The sequence below is a fragment of the Carcharhinus amblyrhynchos genome, chromosome 21 (assembly GCF_965287045.1).
Source record: "Carcharhinus amblyrhynchos chromosome 21, sCarAmb.v2.hapA, whole genome shotgun sequence".
Lineage (NCBI taxonomy): Eukaryota > Metazoa > Chordata > Chondrichthyes > Carcharhiniformes > Carcharhinidae > Carcharhinus > Carcharhinus amblyrhynchos.
Window position 1 is genome coordinate 33,381,221 of NC_137344.1, and position 19,205 is coordinate 33,400,425.

The 19,205-nt window shown below is 43.6% G+C and overlaps 1 protein-coding gene across 1 annotated transcript in view; it reads left to right on the top strand.

Moving 5' to 3' along the window:
- The first annotated feature begins 6,606 nt into the window (after nucleotides 1-6,606).
- Nucleotides 6,607-19,205, top strand: part of LOC145356346 (Na(+)/H(+) exchange regulatory cofactor NHE-RF1-like) — a 92,399-nt gene continuing 79,800 nt past the window's right edge. Inside the window, exon 1 of the mRNA XM_080208983.1 lies at nucleotides 6,607-7,318. Coding sequence (XP_080065109.1) covers nucleotides 6,884-7,318 — 435 coding nt within the window. The 5' untranslated portion in view covers nucleotides 6,607-6,883. The remainder of the gene's footprint in view (nucleotides 7,319-19,205) is intronic.

The window sequence follows — 19,205 nt, forward strand, 5'->3', positions numbered from 1 at the left end:
AAAAGGGAGACTCCTTATTCTAAACTGTGCCCCCTAGTTCTAGATTCCCCATGAGGGGGAACATCCTGTCAGTATGCACTTGGTGTTAAGCCCCCTCAGGATTTTTTATGTTTCAATAAGATCACCTCTGATTCTTCTAAACTGCAATGCCTGTAGGCCCAACCAGATTAACCTTTCCTCATAAGACGACCCCTTATACACAAAATTAATCTTCTCTGAACCACCTGCAATGCAAGTGAATTCCTTCTTAAGTAAGGAACCAAAATTGTATGCAATATTCTAGGTGCAATCTCACCAATGCCCTGTACAGTTGTAGTAAGACTTCCTTACTCTTGTACTCCGTTGCAATAAAAGCCAACATTCAAAGTTAAGCTTTATTTATTAGTCACAAGTAAGGCTTACATTAATGCTGCAATGAAGATACTGTGAAATTCCCCTAATCGCCACAGTCCGTTGCTTGTCCAGTTCATTGCATCTAACTAGCACATCTTTCAGAATGTTGGAGGAAACTGGAACACCTGGAAGAAATCCACGCAGACATGGGGAGAACATGTAGACTTCACACAGACAGACACCCAAGCTGGGAATCGAACCTGGATTCCTGGCACTGTGAAGTATTACTAACCACTGTGTCACCATGCTGCCCTCTATTCTATTCTATTAGCCTTACTAATTACTTTCTGTACCTCCACACTAACGTTGTGTGGTTCATGTACAAGGACATTCAGATCTCTCTGTCACAACATTCTATATTCTCTCTCCACTTAAATAAGATTCTGCTTTTCTATTCTTCCTACCAAAGTGGACAACTTCACAATTTCCACTTTTTTTTCCTTTTTTTCATTTCCTTTTCTTTTTTTTCCTCACTTTTTTCAGAAACTCAACCAATGTTCTGGGTTCCTGGGTTCGAATCCCACCATGGCAGGTGATAGAATTTGAATTCAGTAAAAAAAAATTTGCATTAAGAATCTACTGATGACCATGTTGATTGTCAGAAAAATGCATCTGGCTCATTAATGTCCTTTAGGGAAGGAAATCTGCCATCTTTACCTGGTCTGGCTTACGTGTGACTCCAGAGCTGCAGCAATATGGTTGATTCTCAACTGATCTCTGAACAATGGTGACTGAAACAAGCCCCCAAGAGCTATATTGAATGTGTTCTTGAAATCTCACGTTTTTGGCCTCAATTACATTCTGTGATAGTGAATTCCACAGATTCATCACTCTCTGGGTGAAGAAATTTCTCCTCGCCTCAGTTCTAAAAGGTTTACCCCTAATCCTCAAACCATAACCCCTTGTTCTGGACTCCCTCACCATCAAGAACATTCTTTCTGAATCTACCCTGTCTAACCCTGTTAGAACTTTATAACTTTCCTTGAGATCCCCTCTCACTCTGTTAAACTCCAGTGAATATAATCCTAAATGACTTAGTCTCTCCTCATATGACAGATCTGCCAACCCAAGAATCAGCCTGGTAAACCTTCACTGCACTCCCTTTATGTAGCAAGGACATCCTTCCTCAAATAAGAACCAAAACTGCACACAATACTCTTGGTTTGGCCTCACTAATGCCCTATACAATTGCAGTAAAACATCCCAATGCCTACACTCAAATCTATACTATACTACTCAAATCCTATACTATGAAGGCCAACATACCATTTGCCTTCTTTACTGCCTGCTGTACCTACGCACTTACTTTCAGTGACTTCTGCACAAGAATGCCAAGGTCTGGCTGTGTATCCACATCTCTCAAATTACACCTGTTCAAATAAACTGCTATGGTGCGATTACATTGCTCAACGTAGTCTAGGGGCCTCCAACTGGTGGGAAGGATGTAGAGGAACAAATTTGCAAGGAAAATACAGAGAGGTGCAACAATTATGGAGTAATTATAATGGAGGATGATAATTATCTAAGTATAGGCTGGGATAGGAGTACTGTAAAGGGCAGAAAGGGGCAAGGTTCCTGGAATGTGTTTAGGAAAAGTTTCTACAGCATAAGGTTTCCAGTCAAATGAGAAAGGATGCATTGCTTTACTTGGTTCTTAGAAATAAGGTGAGCAGTGGATCAAGTGACAGTGGGAAAACATTTAGAAATCATTGCATCACAAGGTTTAGGCTGACTATGAAAAAGGAAAAGGACAAAGAACACAGATTATGAATAATTAAGTGGGGAAATGCCAACTTCATTGTGGGTGGCATGGTGGCACAGTGGTTAGCACTGCTGCCTCACAGCATCAGGAACCCGAGTTCAATTCTGGCCTTGGGTGGCTGTCTGTGTGGAGTTTGCGCGTTCTCTCCATTTCTGCGTGTGTTTCCTCCATGTGCTCTGGTTTCCTCTCAAAGTCCAAAGATATGCGGGTTAGGTGGATTGACCATGTTAAATTGCCCCTTAGTGTCAGGCTAAGTATGTGGGATAATGGGGATAGGGCCCAGCCGGGATTGTTGTCGGTGCAGCATCAATGGGTTGAACTGGCCTTCTTCTGCACTGTAGGGATTCTGTGATTCTATGATTTAATGAGGTAAGAATAGATCTGGGCTGAAACAATTGGAATCAAAGGTTAACAAGAGAAATAGGAACGAACAATGAGCTACCTTTAAAGAAGAAATAGTTCAGGCCCCGTCAAGAAAGGGCCTCGAAAGGGAAAGGTAAGGCAAACACATTCAGAGCTCCATGGATGAGCAAAAGACAGAAATTAAGATGAAGAAGGAAAAGTGTGTTAATGACAGGTGTCTGGGAGAAAATATAACTGAGAACCATGCTGGATATAGAAGGTTTAGAGGGGAGGAGATATAGCAAATAAGAGAAGCAAAGAGGGATTATGAAAAGTAAATGACAGCTAATATAAAAGGAAATTCAAAGTCTTTCATAGGCATAAAATGGTAAGAGAATGAGGCGCAGTGTCTATTCAGCCCCAAAAAGGGGATTTACACATGGAGAAAGGGGGCATAGCTGAGGTATTAACTGAATATTTTGCACCTGTTTTTAACAAAGGAAGAAGGTATCACCTGGACTATGGTGAAAAAGAAGGTATTTCAAATACTAGAGGGTTTAACATTGATAAGGAAGAGGCATTGAATAGGCTGTCTGTACTTACAGTTGATGAGGCACCAAGACCAAATAAGATACATCCAAAGATATTCAAAGTGGAAATTGTGGAGGCATTAGCCATAATTTTTCAGTCTTCTTTAGACTCGGGGGGTGGTGCCAGAAGATTAGAGAATTCAAATGTTACACTTTTGTTTAAAAAAGGATATAAAGGGAAGCTCGGCAACTACAAGCCAGTAGGGGAAAGGTTGAGAGCATAGAATTCTTCAGGCAAAATTGTTTAACTAACTTGCTAGACATTCTTGAAGAGGTAACAGAGTGGCACAGTGGGGACAGTGGTTAGAACTGATGCCTCACAGTGCCACCATGGACCTGGGTTTGATTCCTGGCTTGGCTCACTGTCTGTGCAGAGTCTGCATGTTTCCTCCGTGTCTGGATGGCTTTCCTCCAGGTGTTCTAGTTTTGTCCCACAGTCCGAAAGATCCACTAAGTAGTCTCACAACACCAGGTTAAAGTCCAACAGGTTTATTTGGTAGCATGAGCTTTCGGAGCGCTGCCCCTTCATCAGGTGAGGCCAGCAACTCCACATCAGTCCGAAAGATGTACTGGTTAGGTGCACTGGCCATGTTAAATTCTCCCTCAGTATACCCGAACAAGTGTGTGGTGACTAGGTGATTTTCACAGTAATTTTATTGCAGTGTTAGTGTAAGCCTATTTGTGACACTAATAATTAAACTTTAAAACTTAAACTTTAAACAAAAGGTTGATGAGGGCAATGCTGTTGATGTGGTGTACATGGACTTCCAAAAGGCATTAGACACAGTGCCTCACAACTAACTTGTAAGCACAGTTATAGCTCACGGAATAAAGGGGACAGTAGCAGCACGGAAAAGAAATTGGCTGAATGACAGGAAAGGGAGTAGGGGTTATTGGATGATTTTCAGGCTGAGGAAGGTTTATAGTCTGATCTCTTGGCATCAATATTGCGACTCTTGCTCTTCCTGATATGTTAATGCCTGCACCTCAGTGTAGTGTCATATATTCAAAATTTGTGGATTATATGTAATTTGAGGCATTGTAAACTGAGGAAGATGGTATAGAATTTCAAAGGGACAGAGGCAAGTTGGTGGGATGGGTGGACAGGTGGCAGACAAAGTTCACCGTAGAGAAATGTGAGATAATTCGTTTTGTTAGGAAGAAAAGGGAGAGACCATCAGACTTTGGAGTAGAATTAGGCCACTCAGCCCATCAAGTCTGCTCCGCCATTCAATCATGGCTGATATTTTTCTCATTCCCATTCTCCTGCCTTTTCCCCATAACCCCTGACCCTCTTATTAATCAAATCAATATAAAACAAAAGGTATTGCTTGGTGGGCCAAAGAGCCTTTTCTGCACTGTATGATTCTGCGATACTCTAGAGAGTGTACAGGAGCAGAGGGGCCTATGTGTATATGTATTGAGATCATTGAAGGTGCCAGGACTGGTTGAGAAAGCGGTTAGAAAAGCATACAGCATCCCAGGCTTTATTAATAGGGGCATAGAGAGCAACAGCAAAGAGGTTGTGATTAATTTATGTAAGTTTGGCCTCAGCTGGGGTATTACATCTGGTTCTGAACGTCACAATTTAGGAGGAAAGTGAAAGCATTGGAAAGAATGTAGAAGAGGTTTACCAGAATAGTTCCAGGGTTGAGGATCTTCAGTTATGAGGATAGATTGGAGAAGTTGTAACTAGTTTCCTTGGAGAAAAGATTGGAGAAGTTGTAACTAGTTTCCTTGGAGAAAAGAAGGCTGAGAGAAGATGTGATAGACGTGTTCAAAATCATGAACAGTTTGGGCAGAGCAGTTAGGGAGAAGCTGTTCCCATTCATGAAAGGATTGAGAATGAAGTTGAGGGATTTCCTAATGGAACTGATGAAGACAGAGGTCAATTAAAAAAAGTTTCTTCAGAAGACACATGTGAATATTTTCCTTATTTAACACCTTCACCTCCATTATAATTTGGTGAAAAAGAGACATTTTGACAGTCGGGGGTGGCAGCCATTTAAAGTAACCAAATATTACAATTTATCATGTAGAGTCTGCTGGCCAACTCAGAGACTTGCAGTCCTGCTCAAATTGCTCAACTGGGACTCACTCCCAGGCTCAGTCTCCCATATATACTGTTGTAGAAAGGGACATGGGACAAAAAACATCAAAGTAAAGTTTATTTATTTAGTAGTGTCACAAGTAAGGCTTACATTAACACAGCAATGACGTTACTGTGAACATCCCCCAGTTGCCACACTTTAGCGCCTGTTCGGGTACACTGAAGGAAATTTTAGTATGGCCAATGCACCTAGCAATCTTTCAGACTATGAGAGAAAACCAGAGCACCCTGAGGAAACACGGAAAGACTGTGCAGACTAATCAAAACTCAGATCTCTATTGAGACAGCACTAGGCAGTAGTGCTAACCACTATGCCACCCACCCATAAGGGACCCATAAGGGACCCATAAGGGTAAAATAGGTTTCAATTTGTCATCCTGCCAACACTCTCTTTGGGCACAGTACCTGAAGAAAGAGAAAGACGGAACTTTAGAAGATTAGAAGCAGTGCATCAATTATCTCTCAGCCACTTCTTTTAAGAACCAGTCAGGTCCAGGGAGCGGGTAAATATGTATGGGGCCTGGATGGCATTGTTGTCAATACAGACTCGATGGCCTCTTTCTGCACTGTAGAGATTCTATGATTCTACGACTTGTCAGCCTTTCGTCATATTAGTTTTCCTTGCATTTTTTCTTGAGTAATAGTGATTGTTTTAAGTTCCTCCAATTCCAAAAGTTCCTTTTTTGCCTTGTTTTTCCACGGGAAGTACTTTTATGTACACATTTGCCGGATATGTCAAACATTTTTTAAAATTATGTTAAAAATCAAAACTCTCCCGAGACTATCCCGCGTCCTGAAAATGAATCTTGCAAATTTGGTCAAGTACGTTCTCTAACCAGCAGGCGCCAGCATATACAGCATGGAAAAGTGGAGAGAACGATATCTGACTATAACTATATATATATCATTAGGTTTTGTTCTTGCCTGTATCGTTGCGGCATTATTTTATAACTATGCACACGGTATGAATTGGAATGTAGAGCATTTATTGTGTTTTTCTAAACTTTCCCCAAACTAGCCGAGTTCACTCTCCAGCCTCACCTCGAACTGTCAATCAACAGGTTGCCGTGCGACCGCGGCTGGGCTTTGCAAATATTCCTCAAGTTTGCAAGGCAGAGCCTTTTTGCAAATTTAGAAGCTCTTGGCACTTCAGGGAAAGTGTGCGTGTCTGTAACGTGAAATTGGTCAGCTCCTTGCACCTTTTTTTAACCCTTTGCATTTAATTAGTCGATGGGTATACAAAAATAAGAAAAAACTCTGGCGTCAGAGAAGCAGCAAAATCCCGCGGACAACGTGGAATAAATATTAAATATGGGGAGGCGGGGGCAGTCAGAGACAACGCCTATTGGCTGGAGACTGAGGGGTGCTGTCAGTGATTGGACGGTTGAGGTGTCAGTCAAGGGGAGGCGGCTCCCCGGGCAGTGAGGAGAGTTTGTTAAGCCTCAGCCCCGGGACTTTATACAGTGTGTGTCCGGCTCTAAGATACAAAGTATCCACGACACGCGATACATTGTATCTCCAGCTTCAAGAGACAAAGCAACACCAGGACTCGATACATTGTATCCCTCGTCTCCAAGATACAAAGTTTCCCGGGGACTCGGTACAAAGTATCTCCGGTTTCCAGTTCCAGAGTATCTCAGAGTGACTGAGTGAGGGGCGAGCCCTGGGCAGGGGAGAAACAGAACCATGACCAAGGAGCAACTCCGGCCCCGGCTCTGTGTCATCGAGAAAGGCCCGAGTGGATACGGCTTCCACCTGCACGGGGAGAAGGGAAAGAGCGGCCAGTTCATCCGCATGGTGGAAGCGGCCTCCCCGGCCGAGCGAGCCGGGCTGCGGCCCGGCGACAAAGTGGTCCAGGTGAACGGCGACAACGTGGAGCAGGACAACCACCAGCAAGTGGTGCAGAAGATCAAGGCGGTGGCCGAGCAGACCCGGCTGCTGGTGGTGGACAGGGAGACGGACGAGTTGCTGCGGGCCCGGGGGCTGGAGTGCAAGGAGGAATACATCAACGGCATCCCCGACACGGAGCAGGATGAGGGGCAGCAGGAGGAAGCAGAGGAGAAAGCCCTGGCGACCGAGTCTAAAGCAGCTGATACTGTGTCCCAGAGCAGCAGCGAAAAGGTGAGGAAAGGGAGTGGGCACTGCCCGGGATAGGGATTCTCAAGGGATGGGTATACGCCCAGTGGATAAGTTGGTTGGCACTGTCGCCGTTCTTTGAGGATGTCCTTCCAGCTCTGATCTGGAGCTGTTCAGTAGTTGGGCCAGGAGCTGAGGTGAAAGCTTTAGTAGGTGGGGGCAGTGGGCGGGGGGGTTGGTGCCAGCGGGTCATTGGGCCCTGCTTACTGTTGACACTGGCCAAGAGACCGGACTCACTTCGCTTCTCTGTGATACTCGGTCCAGGCTGTAAGTCTGTTGCAGAACAAAGTGCTCGAGTAGCTTGCGTTGAGACAGCAGAACTTCTGTGTCAGCTAAGAACAAGGCTGCATCTTCTGGCTCTGCCGATAGCAGGGTGAGAGCAGGCAGCATCAAGTCTTTGCAACCTGGGGATTAGGGAGAGGGATTTCAGTGGAAGCCACAGGACAGACTGGCACAGGAGATCCTGTTCTGCTTTACTTGGTAGTGGAGCAAACTTGAGACAAGCAGTGTTTAGCGTTTCCATGTGGTACCACAGGAGGCTGAATTGGGGTGGGGAGGAGGAGGTGGGGGCGCTGCTCTTTGCTGCTTTCCCCTCCACTCACTTCAAGTGGAGTAGGGGCTGTAGCAGAGCTGGCATGGACATAAATGAGTCTTTCTTTAATGCTTACACATGCATAAGATTAGTCAGTAGCTGTGTATTTATTGTACAGGTATTTATTGGATAACCATTTCTCCAGGCGTTGAGAAGTTTGTGTGCAGCAAATGCTAAAACCACTAATTAGATAGACAATTTGGGTCTTGAGTGACTGTGCAAACTTGACACAGACATTCTCCTTAGGTCTGTGTGCGTTTCCACCAGGTGCTCAAGTTTCCTATCGCAGTCCAAAGATGTATGAGTTTGGTGGATTGGCCATGCTAAGTTGCCCCTTAGTATCAGGGAGATAGGGTCAGACAAGATAAATACGTGGAATGATGAAACAGCTAGCTGCAGGCTTATGGAGTGGGATCACGGGTCTGATTGGAGCCACTGCTCAAATGAAATGTGTCAGTCGGTGACTCACTGGACCTTGCTTATTGATGATTAAGATCCATATCTTGTAGCACTTTGTCTAAGTTGAGAGGCAAAAGATTTGCATTTTTAGCACCAGTCACTTGAAAGTAATTATTCTGGAGCCTTGAGCATAATATCCAAGCTGACATTCCAGTACGGTGCTGGGGGAGTTCTGCACTGCTGGAACTGCTGTCTTCTGAATGTGTGAAGTGCATTGGCCATATTAAATTCTCCCTCTGTGTACCTGGACAGGTGCCGGATTGTGGCGACTAAGGGATTTTCACAGTAACTTCATTGCAGGGTTAATCCTAGCCTACTTGTGACAAATAAACTGATATAAAAATGAAGCAATGTTCCTCTTGGGTGGATGTGAAAATGCTATAGCATAGCATACTTCAAAGACAAAAGTAAAATAATTCTTCAGGTGTTTGTCGCTCAAACAAAATAGTTGCGACAGGTTGTCTGCTTGTTACTATGTTTGAGTTTGTGGAACTGACTGTGAGCCAAGTAGCTGTCACGCTTTATCAGTAATAGATACCTGGGTATTCCCAGCATATTTGGATTCGCAGCACAAACTGTGCTTACTGTGCACTCACTGTTTGCAGGATTGATCCCTGATGGAGAAAGCATCACGTTAGAATAGAATTACAGGATCCCTGCAGTGCTGAGGAGGCCATTCAGCCCATCAAGTCTGCACTGATAATCCCACTTGGGGCCCTATCCCCAAAATGCCAAGTATTTGCCTTGCTAATCTCCTTGACACTATAGGGCAATTTAGCATAGCCAATCCACCTAACCTGCACATCTTTGGACTGCAGGAGGAAACCCACGCAAACACGGGAAATTGTGCAGGCTCCACACAGTCACCCAAGGCCAGAATTGAACCCAGGCCCCCAACGCTGTGAGGCAGCAGTGCTAAATGCTGTGCCACCATGCTGCCCACATTGAGACAGTAAGTCAGTGCTGTTCATCACATTGACCCTGACTGGCAGTCATAGAGGTCTCTCACCCCTCACCTAGTGGAGATTCTGAGCCTGGTTCTGGGAAAGCGGGGCAGGGTGCAGGAAGTTTCCTCATCAAACCAATAAAAGCAGTGAGCAGTTTTTTAAAGATCTCCTTCAAAGACTCATGGGAATATTTTCCTTTATTGACTGAGGCCTGGATATTAAGAACAGGAGGCTCTGCTAGAGCAAAACAAAACACTCATTCGGCCACAGTACCAATTGCAGTTCTAGTAACCACGTGACTGGAAGGATGTGATCGCGAGAGAGGATGCCAAGGAGATTTATAAGGATGTTGCTGGGTACAGAGTTTTAGCAATGCTACAGATTGGGTAGGCTGGGTATGCTTTTTTCACGCTCTAGAACACAGGAGGCTGAAGGGAGATTTAATTGACAGGTATAAAAGGTTGAGGGGCCTAGATGGTGTTTTCCTTGGCAGAGGGGTCAATTACTAGGGGGATAAATTTTAAGTAATTGGTGGAAGGATTTGAGGAATAACATTTTCACCTGAAGAATGGTGGGGACCCAGAACTCCCTGCCTCTATTACATTGAAAAATTAGTCAGATATGTGGTGTGGTCCAAGAACTGAACATTGGGATTACACTTGATAACTGGTTTCTATTAAATAGGTCTGAATGGTCTCGCGTATTGTACATTTGCTTCTGTTTTGTATGTTTCTTCCCCTCCCCCCTGCCTCGGGTACTAAGGCTGCTCACATTGACAGGCAAGTGATGAGGGTTGAATCTGGCCACTTTTCCTTTTTGAAAGGAGGAGCTCAGTTAATGCTTTGAATGAATCGCATGGAAAAATGCTGCATTGACATTCAAACTTGCATTGAAAATTCATGAGTGTGTTCTTGTAAATGACCCACTTCATTCACTTGTCAGACTTGAATTCGGAATACCCTGTACAAGGCCTCACGATTTCTTCTCCTGGGTGGAGGTTAAGTATCAACTTCAATATTGAGTTTGCTGAGGAGATCGTTGTTTTCCTGAAATTTGTAACTCACTCGTGTCACATTAATAAAATCAATGTATTAATGTCAATCCATTTTAGATCAAGATCCACCACATTTGAGATGCAATTATTAATTCCTCTCAAATTACTTTCACCTCGAATGACAGACCTCGCCCCACCAGTACTGTACCCCATTCTTGCACGGTGACAGACCTAGCCAACTAGTGTTGATCAAAATGCTTTCTAGCACAGACTAACTTTAAGGGGCAGGGTTGGGGGGCAAAGATTAGAGATAAATATCTCTTGTTATGAGGTAACTTGAAAGAGTCAGGTACCTTGTGGACTGATTGTACTCTGGCCATTGTGTGATTTTTTTTGGTTTTTAATAATCTTTCACTTAGCTCCCACTGACATCAGATCTGTGTTTTGCCTTTTGGGATTTTCAATGTTCATTTGATGCATTGCAATGTGACCTTGGTTTCAAATCTCTGTGGAAGATTGTTTCCAACATTGTGACCATCCCCAGTGTCTCGTTCAGCATGATCCCACAACCCTTTTGTCAGTTGTTACTGGGAGGCCAATGGTGATGGATTCTGAAGTTGCACAGTAGGTTGACAAATTGTGTAAATGCCATTCTGGAGTGAAGCCAGTCAGCTTGAATTCTGGCCAGCGGTCGGAGACAATTGCAAGCTTTTTAACCAAAGCTTGGTTTCAGATTCCTAGCAAGACAGCAATCCATTTTCATGAATTGAAGCCTGCATTTCTATTCAACACAGCCTATGGTTAGTGTGCCCAGATTTAGCAACTAACCCACTAACTGGTGAATACATACGATGCTAGCCATCCTCTCCACCTCCTTCAAAGGCTGAAAATAGCCACTAGGGCTATGTGCAGGCTAAACTGTTGAATCAGATTTATCTCCAGGTAAAGTGACATACTGAAGCAGAAAATCTTTACCCATAACTAAATTAGTGAGTTTTATGTACTCAATGGCAGGTAGAAATGCTCTCTAATTGGTGGTTGTTCCTGCCTGCAACTGTGAGGACCTCTTCAGTTCTGTGTTTGGGGACACTTCTGAATTGGAGAATGGTCATCAGATTGACAAATACAGGCTGGTTCAGACCTCTTCATATGGAGCTGTGCTCTGCCTGACATGCTTTGGTAGTGGGGGTGAAATGAGTCCCATTAAATCAAAATGATTTCACTGGGGAGGTGATTTAAAATAAAAAGTCAAGTTTATTTATTGGTCACAAGTAAGGGTTACTGAAATTCCCTAGTTGCCACAGTCCAGCACCTGTTTGGGCCAACACACCTAACCAGCACATCTTTCAGAATGTGGGAGGAAATCATGGCACCCGGAGGAAACCCATGGGGAAAACGTGCAAAATCCACACAGTGACCTAAGCCAGGAATTGAACCTGGGTCCCTGGTACTATGAAGCAGCAATGGTAACCACTGTGCCACCTGATAGTGAATGGGCAATTTGCTTAATAAATGCTGACCTTGGCCCAACCCCTTTTTATTATACCTGGTTGCTGCATTGAAACCACCCTGTTAGCCTGCATAGAATAACATCAGCATTCCAGCCATCAAAGTAACTGGAACTTAGTTTCTCCTTTAAACTGTCTATCGTATTCCTTAGTGTGCAAGGACGTTTTAACTTCAGAAATTAATTTATGAAAGATCAAATATAAGGCATGAAGTACAGGGTTGATCTCCATGGATGGTCATTTGCCCAGATCACATTCTGGTGAATGGTATGATGATGCTTCCTTGAATCACAGCATGATTTCAACCAGTGTGAAGCAAACCATTCTGCTGAATTAACTGTTCAGTTGTTGGTTTTGGTAATGTTGTATTGTGCTGAGTGGGGAGCTGGATCTGGCAATGTGGAATCAGTGGGAGCAATTAGTCTTTTGTAGCTGTCCCTTTAAAAATCCACTTCCTGTATGAGCTGTTTTTAGAAACTGATTGTAGCTCTAATTACTATGTTCAGTTTTGACACAAATTTCAGTGTTGATTAGAGACTTTGTTTAATTTTGAATTAATGTTGTGAAGGGTTCTGTTTCTACGTGACCGATGTGAGTGTTGGAATATCAGAAATCATCAAGCCCCTGAAACATTCAGAGCACAAATTCCTCAACAACAATGGCTAACTTGATCAGAAATTCTCAAAAGAAACACAGAATGAATGTGTTTATTTGAAATCTTGATTTTTTTTTATTGGAATGGTGACAGTTCTGACTATTGAGTCAGATTATATGCCTATTCCTCATGAGCTTGTTGGTTTTTTGAATTAAATTAATTGTTTGACTGTAAAATATTATGCTTCTGAAGACTGGAGAGAGACCTGATGGAAAGTTTGCTATTTGCCTCCTGGGGAACATTGTTACCAGTTTTCTCAAAGCTCCTTGACATACTTGCTTGTAACTATGTCTTGGGTGGGGAGGTTAGCTGAGACTTGCAAGCTGAATAGAAATGTAAAGATGCTGTTCACTTCCTGGTGTGTCATTGTGGTTTTTAATTGTTGTTCCACAAGCTGCTGTTAGTGTGGTACCTGCACTAATGCTACCTATGGTGATAATGGCTGTGTGATAATGTTGTCAATGACCAGATCATCTGTTATAGTTGGTTGAAGGATAAATATTGGCCAGGACATGGAAAATTCACTCTGCTATCTTTGAAGTGATGACTTTTGTGTGCAGCTGAGAAGCAGACAAGGCCCTCGTCAGAAAGGCTCACTTGTAGTGCTGGCTGAGTGTCTACCTGGACTTTGTGTTTGGGTCCAGAGATTGGTTTTGGTGTCTCAGCATTGCCCAGGTATCATTCGTGCTGTGTTGTTTTGCATAGATTTAAATATCATAGAATCCCTGCAGTGCAGAAGGACACCATTTGGCCTATCAAGTCTATACTGACTGCAATCCCTATAACCCACGCTCTGACCCTAAACCTCACATTCACCCTCCTAATCCCCCTGACACTAAGGGGCAATTTAGCATGGCCAATCAATCTAACCCGCACATCTTTGGTCTGTGGGAGGAAACTGGAGCAGCTGGAGGAAACCCAGGCAGGCACAGGGAGAATGTGCAGAGTTGACAGTGACCCAAAGCCAGAATTGAACTCAGATCCCTGGTGCTGTGAAGCAGCAGTGCTGACCACTGTGCCACCCCAGGACATAGCATTCAGCTCCTGACAACAGCTGATTTTCTTTCAGAAAGCTTTCACTTCACAATGCAATCAGCCTAACCCCTGGATTCCTGGTGTTGGCTTCTTGCACATCAAGTGAAGCAAATGTAACGTGAGAATATAATTAGAGCTAGCAGTTATTTTAAATTTACCAAGTTCTGCGTAGCCATATTGTGGATGGCCTGGTTTACAACAAATCATAGAATTCCTACAGTGTAGAAGGAGGCCATTTGGCCCACTCTGTCTAACCGACCCTCTGACAGAGTACATTACCCAGGCCTTATCCTTGTAACCCCACATTTATCATGGCTGATCCATCTAATCCACACCTGTGGCCATGGTCAATTACCTCTTAGTGTCCCATCAACCTAACCTGCACATCTTTTGAGTGTGGGAGGAAACCCATGCAGACACGGGGATATTGTCATTGCCCAAAGCCAGAGTTAAATCCAGGTCAGTGAGGCAGCAGTGCTAACTATCATGCCACCGTGCTTATTTTTCCTCTTTACTGGGTGTTTGGCAGAGAATGCACCATGTGCATTTAATGTGTGATTGTGAAAAGAAGGCAAGTGCATGACTGACTGCAGTGGAACTTGACTGGAAGGAATGTGATGCATGGACAGTTTTTGTTCTGTGGCCCCTTCCAATAGAGCAGGGCTGCAGTAAAATGCAGTGAGCATCTTGTGTTTCTATTTGACAGCTTAGGTCTGTGAACCCAAATGAATTTTAATAGCAGACCATAAAAGATCCCGCAGAGCTATTTAAGAAGTTCTCTGGCCTAGTCAACATTAACTCTCAACGAATGCCTAGACCACCAAGTACCTATGACATTACCTGGTTAAATGCAGATCCAACAACACTTAGGAAGCTGAACACCATCCAGGACAAAGCAGCCCATTTGATTGGTACCCCATCCACCATCTTCAGTATTGACTCCCTCCACCACCAATGCACAGTGGCAGCAGTGTTTACCATCTGCAGCACCTCACCAAGGCTCCTTTTGACAGTATCTTCCAAACCTGTGACCCCCTTTCTCTTTTCCTCCTCCTCCTCCTCTCTCTCTCTTCACCCCCTCCCTCCCAAATCACCTAGAAGGACAAAGGCAGCAGATGCATAGGAACACTGCCACTTGCAAGTTTTCCAAGTATCACACCAGCCTGACCTTGAATTGTACCACCATTCCTTCAGTATCAGCTGGGTCAGAATCCTGGAACTTGCTCACTAACAGCACTGAGTGTACCTACATCACATGGACTGTAGTGGTTCAGCAGAAGGCAATTTGCTATCTTTTCAAGGGCAGTTACGGATGAGTAATAAATGTTGTTCTTACCAGCAATGCCCACATCCCAAAACTGGATTGAGCAAAAATGAATTTGATTGTTGCTGCTTTGTTAATTTGCTGCCATGCTGCTTATTGCACTTTAAAATGCTACAGGAATAGAAACTCCTGACAGTTCACATGCACAAAGTTTTGAAGGACCAGTTGGACAGTTGTTTTAAAAGTCTACAGGACTATTGACTTTATTGGATGCTTAGTTTTTAAAAAAAAAGCAAGATAGATGTGTTCAGACTTTCTAACTCACTGTTTTGGTCTTAGTCTGGGGAAACTGTTTAATTCTGGATCTCTCACTTGATGTAGAATATTAAGGCCTTTGAGATGCCATCAAAGAGATTGACTGGGATGGTATCATGGATGAGGAATGTTACTTCTATGGAAAGATAGGAGAATGGTCCCAACTTCTCCATGGAGCTGAGAAATTTATGATGTGGAGATGCCAGCATTGGACTGGGGTAGCCACAGTAAGAAGTCTCAACACCAGGTTAAAGCCCTATTTGATTAGAACTCTCCACTCACCTGACAAAGGAACAGTGTTATGAAAGCTTGTGGCATTTACTATCAAATCAACCTGTTGGACTTTAACCTGGTGTTGTGACTCGTCTTGCTGAGAAATTTAAGCAGATAGTAAATGGTGGTAAACCTCCTTATTTTGAACAGAACTGAAATGAAATTTTGAAGTGGCAGAAGGGTCAGTAACCACTTGGGTTTACACATCTATGGGGAAAGAGCAGTGGACGTGGGGCTAACTGGAGTACCCTCAAAGTAGCAGAAAAGAACAAAGACCAATACAGCACAAGGACAAGCCCTTTGACCCTCCAAGCCTGCATGATCATGTGTTCCTAACTAGACCATCTGTTTGTATCTCTCTATTCCCAGTCTGTTCATCTGGCTGTCTAAAGTCTTAAATAATCCTAATGTCTGCCTCAACCATTTTGCTTGGTCATGCATTCCAGGCCCCCACCACCCTCTTTAAAAAAAACAGTCCCCCCTGTATCTGTATTGAACCTTGCTCACCTTACCTTGAACTTGTGACCACTTGTTTGTCATTTCTGACCTGGGGAAAAAGCTTCCAACTGTTCACCCCTATCTATGCCCTTCATAATTTTATGAACTTCTATTAGGTTGCCCCTCAATCTTTCTTTCCAGGAAGAACAACCTGAGTTTACTCAATCTCACCTCATAGCCTTTTTACCAGGATATTGCCTGATATACCTTTTCTGCACTCTCTCCAAAGCCTCCATGTCCTTCTGGTAATGTGGTAACCACAACTGGATGCAGTATTCCAAATGTGGCCTAACCAACATTCTACATATTGGCAACATCATATGCCAACTTTTGTACTCTATGCCCTGTCCAATAAAGACAAACATGCCATATGCCTTCGTCACTGCCTTTTTCCACCTGTGCTGCCACCTTTTAAGGATCTGTGGACTTGCACATCCAGATCCCTCTGTCTGTCATACTCCTGGTGGTTCTGCCATTTATTGTATAGCTTCCCTGCTCCATTAGATCTAGCAGTGGACTGAATGGTGTCCTGAGCTGTAACTTTGTACAGTTTGTGTTCCTAGAAGCATTGCTGTGACCAAGTATACACAAGGAGGAGTTGGTTTTGTATGTGAAACTGTTTCTTCTGTTTCAGCACTTTGGCCCCTGTTGGCGACAGTACAATGTGCTAAACTACTAAATGAAGCTGGAAGGTTGTTTACCCAAACTGACGCATGACTCAAAGTCCAGGAGTTGGCATGAGGTCATATTTCAAAAGGTCAAACTAAGCAAATTTCACAGCTTGTTATCTCAGCATTAATACAGAGAAAATATTGATTTTAAATATATCTTGTTTCTTTACTGTGTTAATATTTATGCAGAATATTATGTGGGGGAGGCATTGTATGTGTGGGAGTGGCGGAGCATTGCATGTGAGGGGACATGGTGGCTAGTGCTGTGCTGCTCAGCTGGTGAGTCTGAACATTTCACCAAAAGGGGCAATGCTGATGCTCCCTAACGTGTTTTTTGGCTCCTCATAGTCAACCCCTGGTCAGAGAGGAACTACCAAGAGCCTTGATTCCCACCACTTAATGTTCTGTCCAAGGTGAGCTGACAGGACATTGAAATGGAACCTGGTTGGTGGGCCTTGGAATTCATACTGGGGCCTATGGCTACTGAATTAATCAGTAAGGAAGCTCCCATTCCTTTTAATTTAAAAGAACAATGCTAAGTGGGATCCATCGGCAGTCACAGTTTTGTATAACTAGCTGCACAGCATATTCTGGTTTTTAGCCCCGACAGGAAATGTTGCTTCATATGCTTTGAGTGCTTTCTTGCCTTCTGACTCCTCATCTATTCAAGCACTCTGGCTGCTCACCATCATTCATCCTCTGCAAACTTTGACTTTTCCAAAATTCTGTTGCCCATGTGCTGATCGCCTGTTACCCCAATTCCTGTTTTGCACTGACTGCTCTGACACTGTCTCAATTTTAAAATTCTCATCCTTGCTGTCAAATCCAACCATGGTCTCACCCCTCTCCTGATCTCTAATCACTTCCAATGTCACAACCTCCAATTCTGACTGTATTCATTTTTCCTATTCCCAACTAATGCTGCCTATGTTCCATATTCTAGAATTTTCTCCTACCTTTCAGATAGCCTCAGTTTACCTCTTTTTTTTAATTTAAGCTTTAAATCACCATTTCAATATTGCTTCATTTGCTTTAATGTTTTTTGGCACACCTGTTGAAACTTATTGGTGTTAAAGGTTTTATTTAAATGCAAATTATTGTTGAATGTTGGTAAAATGTAAGTGGCAAAAATGTAAAATTGTTCTGTTTCCCCATAGATTACAGTATCTTGTGGTGAAGTTACTGTCTTGAGTGTCACGGGCACTTGTATCCACTTGTACTAACCTGGATACCAAATGTCAGCAGGATTCTCAGTCATGATGCTTTCCATTGTGGAACCAGAAGCTGGTCCAGTCCTCACTCTGGATCTGTGGCTGGGCTGTGTATCCCTGCCTACGCTCCACACAGGCACAGTCAGCTGTTTCCATTCAAGAGTGCAGACCTGACCTGGGAACTCTGTCAATATCTTTATACTTGATTGCAGTGTTACACCCATATCTTCTTCTGCTTTGTAATGATCAATGCCCTTGGTTAATGTTATTGAGAGATGTTAAGGTTTGTATATTTTAGAGAATTTTGGTTAATTGGTCCACAAATGCTTAACTTGTCCCATGACAGTCTCTGCGGCTGTTTAATATTAACAGACTCCAGCGTACTTTGACACTGTTTGTGAGAAACACTTGTTTTGAAAGTTGGATGGGTGTGGGGAAATCTGGGCTCTTGTTTTTCGTATTTTTAGCTTCACAATCTGTCATACTGGAAAAGAAATCCCTATGCATTTTGTGCTTCTAACATTTCATCATATGCCCCCAGGGTGCTTATAGCACCAGGTAATATACAGTGTAAAGCTTCCTCTACACTGTTCCCATTGAACACACCTGGGACACATATGGCACAAGTTAGAAATAGAGTAGAACTCCCTGCCCCCATCAGATATTCCCAGAGCAGGTACAGCATGGGATCAGATACAGGATAGAGTTTCTTCTATGCTGTCTCCAAGAAATTCTCCCACGGCAGTTATAGCACAGGGTAATGTGCAGAGTCAAGCTCCCTCTACACTTCCCATCAAACACTCCCAGGATACATGCAGCACAGGGTCTGACCCAGAGTAAAGCTCCATCTAAACTGTCCTCATCTAATGCGCCCAGAGCAGGTACAGCATGGGGTAAGATACAGACTAAAGTTTGCTCTGAATACTCCCAACAAACACTCCCAAGGCAGGTACAGCATGAGGTTAGCTTGTATGTGCTGACAGAATATAAATCTATGATGGTGTTGAATGTTGAACAATTAGTGCTGTGCTTTATAGTGGTTAATGTGTCTGAAATACCCTTACTCTGCACTGATGAGCTATGAGATTATAAAACCTGTGAACAGGCAGCATGGTGGCAGAGTGGTTAACACTGCTGCCTTTCAGCACCAGGGACCTGTTTTCAATTCCGGCCTGTCTGTCTATGGAATTTGCACGTTCTCCCCATGTCTACATGGGCTTCCTCCAGGTGCTCTGGTTTTCTCCCACTGTCTACAGATGTGCAGGTTAGGTGGATTGGCCATGCTAACTTGCTCCCTAGTGTCCAAAGATGTGAAGGTCAGACATGATAAAATGTGCAGGGTTACAGGACTAGGGTGGGGGGAGGCCTGGGTTGAATGCTTTTTCAGAGTCAGTGCAGAAGAAGGCCAGTCGGCCCATCAAGTCTGTATCAACCACAATCCCACCCAAGC